General features: G+C 38.5%; 1 protein-coding gene across 1 annotated transcript in view; it reads right to left on the bottom strand.

The window, feature by feature from the left end:
• The window catches only part of FBXW10B (F-box and WD repeat domain containing 10B), a 161,963-nt gene that overhangs the window by 92,506 nt on the left and 50,835 nt on the right, over positions 1-18,622 (bottom strand). The window contains 1 exon segment of the mRNA XM_053696877.1: positions 8,236-8,363. Within this exon segment, the coding sequence (XP_053552852.1) occupies positions 8,236-8,363 (128 nt within the window).

The following is an 18,622-nucleotide window of genomic DNA, read 5'->3' as shown; positions in this document are numbered from 1 at the left end:
CTACCAAGCATAGCAAAGCGCAGCAGGAGAATACTAGTAAGGAGACATTGAGAGCAGCAACATGGAACCTAACATGTAGAGAAAAACATTTGCAGCTGGCCTCTAATGTTTTTTCGCAAACCCTCCTGCCATCACAGCCTAAAGCATGGGGTTGAAGCGCCACTTCTATGATGAGAGAACTCAGTAAAGTCGCTGACAAGCTATGTTATGTAAAGGTTTATTATCTTTTACAGTTCAATAAGTTCACTCTTTGGGGTTCGGACTTGGTTGTCCCTTCATTTTTAAATAGTGTATTATAATTATAGCCGACTCTAAAAGTAGCACTGGGCTTTGCAAATCTTCAGGGTTTATCTACAAATAGCAATCAGAACTATAAAAGCCTTATTTATAAAGTGATCGTAGGGAGTAATTACAATTTTTCTAAGCCCTTAAATGTTTTTTAGTGTCTAGCAGGGGTTGGTGGGGGACCCTAGCGAGGACACTTATAATACTAAAGATAGAATAGGGCCAGCTAAATATTGAAAGCCATTACCCCATTCCTTGAGAGGGATTATATTAATGTCTCCCTCGTGGCTAGCGGCTGGGGCTATGAGAGGAGATAAATCAGGCACAGTTATGCTCACCGCAAGAATAATTATGTTTTGATGTAACTGTAGTACACTGCTTGAAATGGGGGCATGGCGAAGTTAATTGTAATATAGAACTATTTATGACATACACAGACACAGATATGCGCATTGTTTAGGCAAACATTCCCAGATATTCTCTTGATTTTACTATGCGTCAATGTCTAATTTATATTAGTTCCCCTATATAATATGTGTACCCTTGTTGGCAGCAAGGCCACAAAAATGATCTGTAATTCTGAGCTACAGGGTCGGATTGGGAGCGACTAAATTACATGTTTAAATATACCAGTTGATTTATATCTTTATTCATGTTAAATAAATTTCCCAAGGAGTAATGTGTCGTTAGGGTATCCGGATTTGGCACCAGCATCTTAATAATTCATGTGAAACTTTTGTTTTAATATTACTTGGTAAACAGATGCTGTTTTTCTTTGTATGTTTTCTTTACTTTTTTTTCATTATCACTATATTATTTAACCCCTGAAAGCAAATTAAAGAACAGCTTAAAGAGGTCCAATAGTGACCTATATCGACAAGGGGTAAGAAAAAGAGGACTATATATGCTTAAGAACTTTTAAGAACAAATATGCTGAGAATATTTGATATCCTGTTTTTCTTTTTCCTTCTTTTCATGTACCAAGTGTAATGTTTGTCCTCAATAAAAATATAAAAAAAAAAAAAGAAAGCGGAAACCAATTTGGTTTTCCAAAGAAGTAGCACATGCTGTAAAAAACAAAAAAGATAGCTTATAAAAATAACAGAGACACACAAGCAGATGATGATATTAAAATATGGAGACTCCAACAAAAAAAGACTAAGCAGTTAATTAGGCAGGTTAAAGCTCATGCAGAAGAGAAGATAGCACAGTCAGTAAAACATGGGGACAAAACATTCTTTAGATATATCAGTGAAAGAAGAAAACATAAGGTAGGAATAGTAAAATTTAAATCAGTTGATGGTAGAATAATAGAAGGAGATAAGCAAATTGCAGACTGTCTCAATAATTACTTCTGTTCTGTTTTCACAAAAGATTGTGAAGATAGAGGGGCCTAGTTATCAACGCGTCTACTTTACCTGCCTTCGTCGGCCCAATACGGCCGCCTAAGCTCGCCTCACATCGCCACCGCGGACCTGCAAAAATTTGCCTAGGTTATCAAAAAAGCTGTCAAAAAGCCACGCACCAAGTACGGGGTGATGAGCAGCGGACTGTGAGAGTTATCACTCATCCGATCTCGCTGCTCTTCGGCTTTTTTACAGCTTTCTTGCTAGTCTGTCACTAAGCACCCACACTAACTACACTGTTCTACCCCCTATACCGGCGCCCCCGGAGCCCCCCGCAACTCAATAAAGTTACTAACCCCTAAACCGCCGCTCCTAGACCCCGCCGCAACTCTTATAAATGTATTAACCCCTAAACCGCCGCTCCTAGACCCCGCCGCAACTATAATAAATGTATTAACCCCTAAACCGCCGTTCCCGGACACCGCCGCAACCTACATTATACCTAGTAACCCCTATCCTGCCCCCCATACCGTCGCCCTCTATAATAAAGTTATTAACCCCTATCCTGCTGATCCCGCACCTCGCCGCAACTAATTAAATAGTTTAACCCCTAAACCGCCGCTCCCTGACCCCGCCGCAACTATAATATATGTATTAACCCCTAAACCGCCGCTCCCTGACCCCGCCGCAACTATAATATATGTATTAACCCCTAAACCGCTGCTCCCGGACCCCGCCGTAACCTATATTAAATTTATTAACCCCTATCCTGCCCCCCCTACACCGTCGCCATCTATAATACATTTATTAACCCCTATCCTGCCCCCCACTACACCGCCGCCACTGTAATGAAATTATTAACCCCTAAACCTAAGTCTAACACTAACCCTAACACCCCCTAACTTAAATATTAATTAAATAAATCTAAATAATATTTCTATTATGAACTAAATAACTCCTATTTAAAACTAAATACTTACCTTTAAAATAAACCCTAATATAGCTACAATATAAATAATAATTATATTGTAGCTATCTTAGGATTTATTTTTATTTTACAGGTAACTTTCAATTTATTTTAACTAGGTACAATAGCTATTAAATAGTTATTAACTATTTAATAGCTTACCTAGCTAAAATAAAGAGAAATTTACCTGTAAAATAAAAACTAACCTAAGTTACAATTACACCTAACACTACACTATCATTAAATAAATGATTCCTATTTAAAACTAAATACTTACCTGTAAAATAAACCCTAAGATAGCTACAATATAATTAATAATTACATTGTAGCTATCTTAGGATTTATATTTATTTTACAGGTAACTTTGTATTTATTTTAGCTAGTTAGAATAGTTATTAAATAGTTATTAACTATTTAATAACTACCTAGCTAAATGAAATACAAAATTACCTGTAAAATAAATCCTAACCTAAGTTACAATTAACATACAAAGAGAGAAGCGCTCTACCAGGAACGAACAACAGCTCAGTGGCTTGTTCTATGGCGATTTACCACCCGGAAGCAGCCTCTTTTAGACCAGTGTGCTTTTCACAGAAGAAAACTTTCCTGAAGTATATCAGTCTGATCCCGCCAAGTAAGGTCAGTCCAGCCCCGAAATACCAGGCAATTCTCCTCTGAACAAGGAACATGACAACCCCAGACGATCGTTTCGGCCTTCTATGGGCCTCGTCAGTGAGGTGCAGCCACATTCCTCTAAGCACACTGGGCAAGGAGTCCACGTCTGGTTTCCCCCATCACCCATAGGGAGACTTCCCCAGGGTCATAATAATTTGCATACAAAGAGAGAAGCGCTCTACCAGGAACGAACAACAGCTCAGTGGCTTGTTCTATGGCGATTTACCACCCGGAAGCAGCCTCTTTTAGACCAGTGTGCTTTTCACAGAAGAAAACTTTCCTGAAGTATATCAGTCTGATCCCGCCAAGTAAGGTCAGTCCAGCCCCGAAATACCAGGCAATTCTCCTCTGAACAAGGAACATGACAACCCCAGACGATCGTTTCGGCCTTCTATGGGCCTCGTCAGTGAGGTGCAGCCACATTCCTCTAAGCACACTGGGCAAGGAGTCCACGTCTGGTTTCCCCCATCACCCATAGGGAGACTTCCCCAGGGTCATAATAATTTGCATACAAAGAGAGAAGCGCTCTACCAGGAACGAACAACAGCTCAGTGGCTTGTTCTATGGCGATTTACAACCCGGAAGCAGCCTCTTTTAGACCAGTGTGCTTTTCACAGAAGAAAACTTTCCTGAAGTATATCAGTCTGATCCCGCCAAGTAAGGTCAGTCCAGCCCCGAAATACCAGGCAATTCTCCTCTGAACAAGGAACATGACAACCCCAGACGATCGTTTCGGCCTTCTATGGGCCTCGTCAGTGAGGTGCAGCCACATTCCTCTAAGCACACTGGGCAAGGAGTCCTCGTCTGGTTTCCCCCATCACCCATAGGGAGACTTCCCCAGGGTCATAATAATTTGCATACAAAGAGAGAAGCGCTCTACCAGGAACGAACAACAGCTCAGTGGCTTGTTCTATGGCGATTTACCACCCGGAAGCAGCCTCTTTTAGACCAGTGTGCTTTTCACAGAAGAAAACTTTCCTGAAGTATATCAGTCTGATCCCGCCAAGTAAGGTCAGTCCAGCCCCGAAATACCAGGCAATTCTCCTCTGAACAAGGAACATGACAACCCCAGACGATCGTTTCGGCCTTCTATGGGCCTCGTCAGTGAGGTGCAGCCACATTCCTCTAAGCACACTGGGCAAGGAGTCCACGTCTGGTTTCCCCCATCACCCATAGGGAGACTTCCCCAGGGTCATAATAATTTGCATACAAAGAGAGAAGCGCTCTACCAGGAACGAACAACAGCTCAGTGGCTTGTTCTATGGCGATTTACCACCCGGAAGCAGCCTCTTTTAGACCAGTGTGCTTTTCACAGAAGAAAACTTTCCTGAAGTATATCAGTCTGATCCCGCCAAGTAAGGTCAGTCCAGCCCCGAAATACCAGGCAATTCTCCTCTGAACAAGGAACATGACAACCCCAGACGATCGTTTCGTCTCACTGACGAGGCCCACAATAGGCTGAAACGTACGTCTGGGGTTTTGCTGTTTCTCTCGTTCAGAGAGGGATTGCCTGGTATTTCGGGGCTGGACTGTACTGTGAAGTCAGGATCAGACTGATATGCTTCAGGAAAGTTTTTCTCTGTGAAAGGCACATGTTGAGCAAAAAGAGGCTGCTTCTTGGGTGGTAACTAGCCATAGAACAAGCTATTATGCTATTGTTCGTTTCCAGGTTGAGCGCTTCTCTCTTTTTATTTATGCAAATTATGACATTTTGGGAAGTCTCCCTAAGTGTGATGCGGGAATCCAGACGTGGACCCGTTGCTCAGTGTGCCTAGAGGGATATGGCTGCACCTCACTGACGAGGCCCACAATAGGCTGAAACGTACGTCTGGGGTTTTGCTGTTTCTCTCGTTCAGAGAGGGATTGCCTGGTATTTCGGGGCTGGACTGTACTGTGAAGTCAGGATCAGACTGATATGCTTCAGGAAAGTTTTTCTCTGTGAAAGGCACATGTTGAGCAAAAAGAGGCTGCTTCTTGGGTGGTAACTAGCCATAGAACAAGCTATTATGCTATTGTTCGTTTCCAGGTTGAGCGCTTCTCTCTTTTTATTTATGCAAATTATGACATTTTGGGAAGTCTCCCTAAGTGTGATGCGGGAATCCAGACGTGGACCCGTTGCTCAGTGTGCCTAGAGGGATATGGCTGCACCTCACTGACGAGGCCCACAATAGGCTGAAACGTACGTCTGGGGTTTTGCTGTTTCTCTCGTTCAGAGAGGGATTGCCTGGTATTTCGGGGCTGGACTGTACTGTGAAGTCAGGATCAGACTGATATGCTTCAGGAAAGTTTTTCTCTGTGAAAGGCACATGTTGAGCAAAAAGAGGCTGCTTCTTGGGTGGTAACTAGCCATAGAACAAGCTATTATGCTATTGTTCGTTTCCAGGTTGAGCGCTTCTCTCTTTTTATTTATGCAAATTATGACATTTTGGGAAGTCTCCCTAAGTGTGATGCGGGAATCCAGACGTGGACCCGTTGCTCAGTGTGCCTAGAGGGATATGGCTGCACCTCACTGACGAGGCCCACAATAGGCTGAAACGTACGTCTGGGGTTTTGCTGTTTCTCTCGTTCAGAGAGGGATTGCCTGGTATTTCGGGGCTGGACTGTACTGTGAAGTCAGGATCAGACTGATATGCTTCAGGAAAGTTTTTCTCTGTGAAAGGCACATGTTGAGCAAAAAGAGGCTGCTTCTTGGGTGGTAACTAGCCATAGAACAAGCTATTATGCTATTGTTCGTTTCCAGGTTGAGCGCTTCTCTCTTTTTATTTAAGTTACAATTAAACCTAACACTACACTATCATTAAATTAATTAAATAAATTAACTACAAATAACTACAATTAAATACAATTACATAAACTAACTAAAGTACAAAAAATAAAAAAAGCTAAGTTACAAATAATAAAAAAAATAAGTTACAAACATTTTTAAAATATTACAACAATTTTAAGCTACTTACACCTAATCTAAGCCCCCTAATAAAATAACAAAGCCCCCCAAAATAAAAAAATGCCCTACTCTATTCTAAATGAAAAAAGTTCAAAGCTCTTTTACCTTACCAGCCCTTAAAAGGGCCTTTCGTGGGGCATGCCCCAAATAATTCAGCTCTTTTGCCTGTAAAAGAAAAATACAACCCCCCCAACATTAAAACCCACCACCCACATACCCCTAATCTAACCCAAACCCCCCTTAAAATAACCTTACACTAATCCCCTGAAGATCATCCTACCTTGAGTCGTCTTCACTCAGCCGAGCAGCGATGGAACCGAAGAGGAGATCCGGAGCGGCAAAAGTTATCCTCCAAGGGGCGCTGAAGAAATCTTCCATCCGATGAAGTGATCCTCCAGTCGGCGCTGAAGAAGTCTTCCATCCGGGCGATGTCATCTTCCAAGCGGCGCTGAAGAAGTCTTCTATCCGGGCGATGTCATCTTCCAAGCGGGGTCTTCAATCTTCTATCTTTATCCCGCCGACGCGGAACATCCTTCTTTCCCGACGGACTACCGACGAATGAAGGCTCCTTTAAGGGACGTCATCCAAGGCGTCCCTTCAATTCCGATTGGCTGATAGGATTCTACCAGCCAATCGGAATTAAGGTAGGAAAAATCAGCCAATCAGATTGAGCTCGCATTCTATTGGCTGATCCTATTTAGTTTTAAATAGGATTAATTTAGTTAATAATAGAAATATTATTTAGATTTATTTAATTAATATTTAAGTTAGGGGGGTGTTAGGGTTAGTGTTAGACTTAGGTTTAGAGGTTAATAAATTTATTACAGTGGCGGCGGTGTAGTGGGGGGCAGGATAGGGGTTAATAAATTTAATATAGGTTGTGGCAGGGTCCGGGAGCGGCGGTTTAGGGGTTAAACTATTTATTTAGTTGCGGCGAGGTGCGGGATCAGCAGGATAGGGGTTAATAACTTTATTATAGAGGGCGGCGGTATAGGGGAGGCAGGATAGGGGTTACTAGGTATAATGTAGGTTGCGGCGGTGTCCGGGAGCAGCGGTTTAGGGGTTAATACATTTATTATAGTTGCGGCGGGGTCAGGGAGCGGCGGTTTAGGGGTTAATATGTATAGAGTAGCTTGCGGTGGGCTCCGGGAGCGTCGGTTTAGGGGGTAATAACTTTATTTAGTTGCGGCGGTGTAGGGGGGGACAGCTTAGGGGTGTTTAGACTCGGGGTACATGTTAGGGTGTTAGGTGTAGACAGCTCCCATAGAAATCAATGGGATGTCTGGCAGCAGCAAACTTGTACTTTCGCTATGGTCAGACTCCCATTGATTCCTATGGGATCCGCCGCCTCCAGGGCGGCGGATTGAAAACCAGGTACGCTGGTGCCGAGCGTACCTGCTAGTTTTTTGATAACTAGCAAAAGTAGTCAGATTGTGCCACACTTGTGTGCGGAACATCTGGAGTGACGTAAGAATCGATCTGTGTCGGACTGAGTCCGGCGGATCGAGGCTTACGTCACAAAATTCTACTTTTGCCGGTCTCTAGCCTTTGATAACTAAGGCGAATCAGCCTCGCCACAAATAAGCTGCGGAATTCCAGCGTATTTGAGGTTGACGGCTTGATTACTAGGCCCCAGAATGTCTATATTAAGGGATGCTATGAAAAATAGAAACAATGTGACCGCTCCTTAACAATGATTAATTTTCAACTGTAAGTGCCCAGTGGTATCATTTTGTTGCTCGGTAATTAGCTGTCATGTTTTCATTTCCCATTGAGATAATTTATTGAAAACCCAATACTCTATTTATAAATAATTTCAAATAAGATTTTCTTGTTGCGTCGAACATGTTATACAACATGTTTAATTGATTGCGGTAGTGGCTTTTGAGATGGATTGGAATGGCTCAGAAAAAAGAGAAGCAAACAAACAAAAACAAATCACCCATGTCACATACAACATTCTCTAGTGACAAAATCCTATAGACTGTGACTGGGCCTATGTTCACCAAGGTACCTACCTGAAGAATCATGGCTTCGTTCTGGACTAGCCGTTCTGCGTCTAAGTCCTGCTGGAGATCGTTCACCAGATAGCGCCAGTGTTGTGACACAAAAGAGCAACCAACGAGAGATTTCTTATCTAGAAATCCTGCCGAGGGCAAAAGTAGAAAAAAAAGGGGAAAAAAAGTAGTTTAACCCTTTAGTTGCCAGAACAGTCTGTCTTTTTTTAAAGGGACATAGCAGGGATATGTGAAGGGTATTTGAAATACAAGTAGGAGTACATAGATTTGGGAATTTGCATATCCATGAATAAAACCTTGCAGAGCTTCTAACTATACCACATTTTGTGGGACTGATATGGTGTGGGAGTTCTGTCTCTCACTACCCTATACCTTATTTAAAGGGACATTAAAACAGTGCAGTGCTTGAATAAAAAAATATGCAAAGTAAGCATAAAATTAAGTAGCCTAATTGGGGGGGGTAAAACTAATTCCCACTAAAAATTAGCATTTTGACATTGCTTAAAGTAGCCACTAATGGCAGGGTTTCTCCATGAATCTGGTCACGTGATTTTGAAGGAAAAGTCCCTACAGGTGCAAGTTAACAGTTACGCAAAAGTGAAAAGGGGTTTATTGTGGCTGTCTGCGGGCATCGGGTTTGCCGCTCATATTACAAATTTAAAGTCTGAAGAGCTCTGGTTAACTGTTTTGCAAAACAAAAATGTTGCCCAAAACACATAAAAAATGCATTACACAGTACAGTTACACTCATATTAACACTGTCTAATAAATTTACACTACACAGTACAGTTACACTGATAATAACTGTCTAATAAATATACATTACACTGTACAGTTACAAGAAAAATCAGAAAATATCAAAGCGCCAGCGAACCGGCAGGGTTCAGAATGTGAAACCAATTCCTTCACAATGTGGGTTAAAACAAATGATTTATTCCAAATCTAAAAACATAAATTCTTGACAATACTTTGAAGATTTAAAACATTCGTATCCAAACTTGATGCATATAATTATATTTATATAAAGAGTGGATTGATTATGAATCCACACAATACTTTATGAAGATAAAAATGCCTTTACAATAATACAACAATAACTGAAACAATCAGTCCTACAGCTTTGTTAAAATTATGGATTCCTTAAGTGTGATAACTTGGAAGCTTCCAAAGGCTGAGTATAAAAAATAATAAAATAAAATAAAAATAAAAATAACTTGTAAACTATCCTATAGTGGTGTTACCAGCTATATCAATTCGACCGGAAGGATAAGGTATATATCACAAAAAATGTTGGAGTAGAGACCGATCCTCTAGCAGTGCTACCCACTATAGTTATCAGATCAATTCACAGATTGTGCAGAAAAGTGTATGATTCTATAACACTGTTAACTTACATATATGGTTGTGTATTACAGTATTTATTAAACACTTGAACAAGGACCCTTAGGTCATATGTGACAAGAGTGGAACCGATCAACTGTTCCTTTGAAGGATCAGTGACCGTTCTCCGCTAGCGAAGAAGAAAGAGGATGCGTGTTCTATTTTAGCTGATTGTGTGACAGGTCAAATGTGAAAAAACAAATTCAACAAAAGAAAATATATATCGCAGTACAAATTCCAAAATATAAATTTCAATAGGTGTCAAACGTGTTGTCATAAAGGTCTCAGGTGCAGAAATTGTAATACAAACTAAAAATATATAAAAACTTGTAATACAAAAAAAATATAAAGTGTATCGATAGGTCTCGATATTTAGAAACAAATTACAAATATAATACAAATTATGTGTGTCTTTAAAAGGGTGCTTGAAATCAAAGCTTAATCCAAAAAATGTTCTCCGATTTAAACCTCATATGTCACTAGTGACCAGCATGATTGCAACCGCCATAATGTTTTTTTAAAAATGAAAAAGTAAAAAAGTGTAACCAAAAATCTTCGTTAAAAGTCAGAGTTTAAGTGTTTCCAAGTGTAGGTGATTCCTTTTTTCTGTATTTTATCAGTCTATGTGGGGTATAATTGCCTGCAGTGGGGTTTGGGCTTCAGCGTCAATAGACAATTTGCAGCTCCAGCGTCACCCAGGTTATTAATTCCTTCTGCCAAAAGAAATAATAATAGTGCAGATCGTTTTTCAAATGGATATATAAATTGGAATGCTACTCACCAGTCGACGCGTTTCGGTCCAACATAGACCTTTTTCAAGACTGGTTTAGTGTTAGTCTAAGGGTCTTTAAATACCCCTTCCCAATAATGCCCGTATATTGATCCCGGAATTAGTTTCTTAGTACTTCCGGTTCATATGGCTTATAATGTTAATTGTTTTTACGATCTTATCTACTTGTATTGTGTTTGATCTTACCATAGTTTATAGTGCTGTTTGACACTTTATAAACTTCAATTGTTCATATCGCTTTCAATGTGCTAATCCGATATTTCCCTGATCCTATTGGTTAGCGCTTAGGTCCTTTCTAATTGGCTCAAACTTTGGAGGTGTGTAAGGTGTGTTGAACCTTATTGGTTCATGATTCTGTGTGAGGAGGTATGTACGTTGTGTTAAGCCTTATTGGCTCATGATTCTGTGTATCTGAGGAAAAATAGTTATTTGGAGTTACGGCCCATATCTTTGAAATATGTGTATTAAAATACTATATATTTGTATTCCCAATTTGATTAATATTATAGAGGAAAGATTAGTAACTCTCGAATTGGCTTAGTCATGTGTTGCTTTGATTACGCACACTTTGGATGTTATTCTGATGCAGTCGTATGCTATTCGTGGTGTTATATTAATTTCCACCATTCTACTTGGTACTTTAAATGGATCGCTTATGTGTCCTAATTTTTCGATCAGCTTGATGGACTGTGATATTAATGGCTTCTTTGATCTGGTGTTTCGTATTTTCTCTTCCTACGTGTCTATTGCTGTATATTTCTCCTTCTTTGCGTTTTGTAAGTGTTAGGATTGTTAATACCTTCCTACCAAATATGTACAATGTTATTTGGGGAGGGGGGGGGGGGGCATAGATTTACAGCTTTTTGGTTTGTTTATACACGATCATAATTTTTGATTTGTATTGCACTTTGTGATTATTTCTATCAATAATCTTAACCTTTATTAATTCGATTACATTCACTACTATTGAAGAAATTTGATTTCTATTAAGAACCCATTGCCAAAATGAGTATTTTGATAACCAAAATGATGGTTATTTTAACCATTAGATAAAATTTTTTGGAAAAGTAAAATATGGTTTAGTTGAAGACAATTGAATTCAGGGTTAAAGATTCAATATTTATAGATAAGTTGTCTTAATTTATTTTCCGATTTTTCTAGTTTTTATTCAGGGGATCCGTTTTTCCTCTATTTCTAAAGTAAATGAGGGGATATTTGAATATACATATATATCAGTCTGGGTGTCGTTTTTACCTCTTCTTATATGGACTAGTAGTTATTATTTTCTTATGGACCCTAGGTGTACTGGTCGCAGCCTTGAGTCTAGCTTTCGTTCTCTTTGATATCTATTAGACAGTAGTGGTTTGTAAGGCTCATATATGAAAGTTAACAGTGTTATAGAATCATACACTTTTCTGCATAATCTGTGAATTGATCTGATAACTATAGTGGGTAGCACTGCTAGAGGATCGGTCTCTACTCCAACATTTTTTGTGATATATACCTTATCCTTCCGGTCGAATTGATATAGCTGGTAACACCACTATAGGATAGTTTACAAGTTATTTTTATTTTTATTTTATTTATATTTTTTATACTCAGCCTTTGGAAGCTTCCAAGTTATCACACTTAAGGAATCCATAATTTTAACAAAGCTGTAGGACTGATTGTTTCAGTTATTGTTGTATTATTGTAAAGGCATTTTTATCTTCATAAAGTATTGTGTGGATTCATAATCAATCCACTCTTTATATAAATATAATTATATGCATCAAGTTTGGATACGAATGTTTTAAATCTTCAAAGTATTGTCAAGAATTTATGTTTTTAGATTTGGAATAAATCATTTGTTTTAACCCAATTGTGAAGGAATTGGTTTCACATTCTGAACCCTGCCGGTTCGCTGGCGCTTTGATATTTTCTGATTTTTTTATAACTTATCTGACCACTAGGGGTCATATCAAGCTAAGGGTCCATTAGTAGTAGGCGCTAAGTGATTTCTTCTCTTTGTACAATTGTATCCTAGGCCACTGAGCAGCCACTACTGAGAATTGAATATAAGATAAATATGGAGTCTTTTCAAAGTTTGAGACAACCTATTAATATCACTATTGACAATATAGAAAGGGAGAATCAACAAATTGAGGAAGAGGAAGAAACTTTAGATATACAGTTAATCTTCAGGGAACTAGAAAAACTACTTATTCTGAAGTAAAATACAAAGGGGAAATATCATTCCTCAAAAAATGTTTGGAATTGGGGATTGTCCCAAAGGGTCTGTTAATATACAAAGATTGCGCATTCCCACTTTCAGACACTATAACAGAAAAGTGGAAGGAAGTATTGATAGAGACTTCAAAAAAACTAATACAACTGATTATAGAATATAGGGAAACACAAGTCATGAGATAGACTCAGAAATAAAAGATAATGAATTAATCATTTAAATTGGAAAATCGGGGCCAGAAGGCGAGGAGATAACAGAAAAGAAAGAGTCTCTAGTTAAGAAAGTGAGTAAAATAAAGGAGGATATTATTAAAAAGAAAACTAAAAAACTGATTAGGGAAATAGAAAAGAAAAGGATGAGGAAAATTTGCAAACTAAAGAGAATGAGGAAAATGCACCTAATGGTGATGACGATAACGAATCTAAGGTATGGACAGCTGTTACACATAAAAGAACGCCCAAAGAGAAATCCAATTTGAAATACTCTGAGATACAACAACATACCCCCCTATATGATAGACAACTATAAAGAAAACAAATAAAGAACGAAGATTTAGTCACAGTGACCAAAGACGTGAATAAGGAGCCGACAGTATGATCATGGACATAGAAACTTTGGAGGTTACCATACTGATAATAGATATAATAGAAGGATGTATGAAGGACCGTACAATAGCCCAAGGAGGAGAGATTACTATTATGAAGAGCCATATCCACTCAAGAAGGAACAATTACCATTTGAGGAAAGGAGAGAAAGAAGGGGATATCAATGAACCCATATGGAGATAGAAAGAAAGAGAACGGAATTATGAACATAGAAGAGAAAGAGAACGAATTTCGAACATACAAGGAGGAATATCATAGCAATTGGAACAATTGGAATAACTCCGAGAGAGACTGGACGAATCGAAAAATCCAAGATAGACAGAAGTACCAAGAAAGGGACATTTTCAACAAAGACGGAATGAGGAAAGAGAGGAGTCTCTGACCGAAATTACAACTATGAAAAAAGAGACGTGTATGGTACACCAGGACATAAAAAGGAACAAAAGAGATCAAGGGAAGAACCTGAGAATATGAGACAAAATGAAACAAAGAGGGATGAAAGGCCTGAAGGACAAACTAGGATGGAGATTGGAACTGGAAATCTAGCATTGCCAAATCTAAAATACCTCACTTCTTCATCTTTTTTAGAGGTGAATCATCTAAATCACAAAGAAGGGAAAGGGCACCAACCCATATCCAGGGCAAAAACAAAACCCACAGAGGAAAAAGGGGAGGCATCAAAATAAAAAAGAACAAACAAAAATGAAAACATGATGAAGCAGAAGAAAAACGAACAATGAGGGGATATTCAATCTAAGTTCTTATCAATTAAATAAGGAGGAGAAATCCATTCTGAAACTAGGGTTGTCATTGCACCCTCTAGAAGTCTGGATAAGTTCACTACTTTTGTGAACACTAAAGAGTTCATCAGAAAGCTGACTCTGAAAAGATTCTTTCTGAAATCTTCTCTTGAGAGGACAGTACTGGTTATAAGGAATACAACTCGATGTCGCAAGATGACGGTTATAAACACACCAATTTAAAGCCGAAATCGACTTTCTACCCCATAAGCCATAAGGGGACAACACTAGAAACATTTGAGACAGTGGTCTGCCGAGAAATACGGGATCTTGATCCAAAAAAGCTAAATTTGAGAAAGAAAAATCTATCTGGGAAGCAATTCAAAATAATAAAACAACTGGAACAGAACCAAAATCTCACCATCAAGCCGCGGATAAGGGCGGTGGAATTGTGGTCATGGACAGAACAAAGTATAATAATGAGACGGAGAGAATCCTGGGAGATGAGAACACATATCAGAAACTAAAAGAGAATCCCACGGATATACAAAAAGAAACTGACGGATCTCCTTAAAGAAGCAAGAGAAGACAACATTCTGAATGACAGAGAGTACAATATATTCAATGTACAATTCCCAAGGACTCCAATAATATATCATCTTCCGAAAATACATAAAGATCTTGAAAACCCCCCGGGAGACCTATCATATCGGGGATAGGGTCATTAAGCAGCAATTTGTCTGAGTATGTGGACAACCACTTACAAAAATATGTGAAAGAACGTCCATCCTACTTGAGGGATTCTACAGAAATAATAAATCTTCTTGAAGACATCGAATGGGAAGAGGACTTCATTCTGGCCACATGCGATGTGACGGCTCTATACACGAGTATACCCCATGAAGAAGGGCTGAAAGCAGTGAAATTCTATCTAGAGAGAGATGAGGAAATACCATCAAGACAATGTGATTTCATATTGGACAGCATCTATTACATTACACCATAACTTTTTTGCAATGATGGCAATTCTACCGACAGATATGTGGGACGGCGATGGGGACCAGGTTCGCGCCCAGCTACGCCAATTTATATATGGCGAAGTGGGAGGAAATCTTCTGGGAATCATGCCCAGCGAGCGCGGACCTGGTCCTCTATCGCCGTTACATAGATGACATCATACTGATCTGGAAAGGATCTCAAGAAGACCTTGGAATACACCATCAATGTTATGAACCAAAATGAAGCGAACCTCCACTTTACATACGAGTGGAGCCGAACATCACTGACATACCTAGATCTGAACATAGAGGTGAAGGAAGGTGCCATTGAAACATCAACATACTTCAAAAAGGTGGACAGTAACAACTACGTCCACCAGACTAGTTGTCACCACAAGAATTGGAAAACAATATTCCGAAAGGACAATTCCTGAGGATGAAGAAGAATTGCTCGGACCCCCAAAAATGGGAGGAGCAAGCACAAACTATAAAAACCAAATTCCTGGAGAGAGGGTATAAGGAGGAACTTCTAGATCAAAAGATAGAAGAAATCAGAGATATTGAGAGGAAGGAATTGACTAATATAAAAACAAGGTCGACAGAATAGGCGACAACCAAGCTATAAATGTGCCGCTAATTACTGAATATAGCGAAAACAGTAAAATTATTGAAGACATCTTTCGCAGACATTGGAACATACTTATGGACGACGAGATCCTTGGAGAAAAACTACCACGAAAACCAAAATTCGTATATAGAAGAACTAAAACTTAAAAAGTAAACTCGCTCCAAGTATACAAAAGAAAAAACCATCTGAAGTGAAAGATACATTTGGAAAAACAGTAAGGGTTTTTTCCCCTGCCATACATGCAAGGCATGCAAAAATGGTATAAAAACCGCCGAATTCCAATCCAACAATAGCTCTGAAAACTTTAAGATAAAAGACCTCATTCGTGTCAGGACAGAATGTTGTGTACATACTACAATGCCCATGTGGCCTTACAGTACGTGGGACAGACGTCTAGGCCTTTAAGGGAAAGAATAAGGGAACACCTTCTATGCATCGAGAAGATGAATAAAGAGACGGCCCTATATAGACATTTCTCCGAGAAACACTGTGGGGATATTAAGGCATTAAAATATATAGGGATAAAGAAGGTGCCAAAAAATTGGAGAGGTGGCAACCATGAAAAGCAATTACTGATTGAAGAATCTAAATGGATATTCTCCCTCGACTGTCTACATCCAAGGGGGTTGAATAATAAGGAAGACTTGTCTCATCTCCTGAATAACAACTGAAGACAGAAGACATATATCTCTTGAGAGAACTGAAAATGAATACCACCCCCTCTCTAAACACACGTATTTACTCAGCGAAATAAGAAAAGACATACATCTCTTGAAAGAACAATAGTTGAACGTCACCTCCCTCCCCAAAGATACCTATACACCCAGTAAAAAGAGAAGAACTTGATGGCAACCCCTTCATGACTAAAAATATGGAACAATTTGAAAAAGAAGAATAGCCCTTTCCAAGCTATGAAAATGGCAAATTAGCCATATTCCATGATTAGAAAAATAAAGGTAATCCTGTTTTTCTAACAAGACGAAACATCCTAACATATAAGAAGTCTAGGCAAGATATATTAAGGATATACCCCAATAAAGCCCAACGATCTCTATATAATCATTGGTGGTGACCTGACTGGAACAACAGTATTCTCCCCTTTTAACTATGAAAATCTCTCACAAAGGACAAAATTACAACTCTATTCCGAACCAAAAAATAAGAAGATTGCATTCCTAACTCATCCTTTGTAAATGTCTTTACTTCTGAGAGCACAACTATAAAGAATCTCCCACCACAGAAATCCTTATCTCACTCTATACAAATGTCTCTACATCTGAGAGCACAATTATAAAGTATCTCTTACCACAGAAATATCAAAGACTACAATTAAGAAGTTTAAAAAACTTATAATCTATATCATGTATGGAACTAAACCTAAGTTCATATTAATCTATATCATGTATGGAACTAAACCTAAGTTCATATTAATAAAATCTCCTCATAAAAATAGAAGACTACTTGGGAATATCTTCATCAAGCAAATCTAATAAAACTACCCTGTCCTCCCAAAGGAATTAGAAAATACTCACATTACGGCCCTGGTGTGATAAAATAGGCAATTTATGAAGGAATGAAGAGCGAGAAGAATAGATCTAGTATATGAAATATATCCCTATAATAGGGATTCAAGGGAATAAATAGGAACGTAAATACCAAGAAAAATTTTTTTTGACATAAAAATTTTTATGACATAAATGTGAAACCAAAGCTAGGGCTCATATAAGAGGCTGACAAATTACAAAAGACTTAGGGCTTAATATGAGCCTTACAAACCACTACTGTCTAATAGATATCAAAGAGAACGAAAGCTAGACTCAAGGCTGCGACCAGTACACCTAGGGTCCATAAGAAAATAATAACTACTAGTCCATATAAGAAGAGGTAAAAACGACACCCAGACTGATATATATGTATATTCAAATATCCCCTCATTTACTTTAGAAATAGAGGAAAAACGGATCCCCTGAATAAAAACTAGAAAAATCGGAAAATAAATTAAGACAACTTATCTATAAATATTGAATCTTTAACCCTGAATTCAATTGTCTTCAACTAAACCATATTTTATTTTCCAAAAATTTTTATCTAATGGTTAAAATAACCATCATTTTGGTTATCAAAATACTCATTTTGGCAATGGGTTCTTAATGGAAATCAAATTTCTTCAATAGTAGTGAATGTAATCGAATTAATAAAGGTTAAGATTATTGATAGAAATAATCACAAAGTGCAATACAAATCAAAAATTATGATCGTGTATAAACAAACCAAAAAGCTGTAAATCTATGCCCCCCCCCCGTCCCCAAATAACATTGTACATATTTGGTAGGAAGGTATTAACAATCCTAACACTTACAAAACGCAAAGAAGGAGAAATATACAGCAATAGACACGTAGGAAGAGAAAATACGAAACACCAGATCAAAGAAGCCATTAATATCACAGTCCATCAAGCTGATCGAAAAATTAAGACACATAAGCGATCCATTTAAAGTACCAAGTAGAATGGTGGAAATTAATATAACGCCACGAATAGCATACGACTGCATCAGAATAACATCCAAAGTGTGCGTAATCAAAGCAACACATGATTAAGCCAATTCGAGAGTTACTAATCTTTCCTCTATAATATTAATCAAATTGGGAATACAAATATATAGTATTTTAGTACACATATTTCAAAGATATGGGCCGTAACTCCAAATAACTATTTTTCCTCAGATACACAGAATCATGAGCCAATAAGGCTTAACACAACGTACATACCTCCTCACACAGAATCATGAACCAATAAGGTTCAACACACCTTACACACCTCCAAAGTTTGAGCCAATTAGAAAGGACCTAAGCGCTAACCAATAGGATCAGGGAAATATCGGATTAGCACATTGAAAGCGATATGAACAATTGAAGTTTATAAAGTGTCAAACAGCACTATAAACTATGGTAAGATCAAACACAATACAAGTAGATAAGATCATAAAAACAATTAACATTATAAGCCATATGAACCGGA

Source organism: Bombina bombina, chromosome 1, assembly GCF_027579735.1.
Source record: "Bombina bombina isolate aBomBom1 chromosome 1, aBomBom1.pri, whole genome shotgun sequence".
Taxonomy (NCBI): Eukaryota; Metazoa; Chordata; class Amphibia; order Anura; family Bombinatoridae; genus Bombina; species Bombina bombina.
The sequence above is the reverse complement of the archived record's forward strand: the minus strand, read 5'-3'. Positions and strand labels throughout refer to the sequence as shown.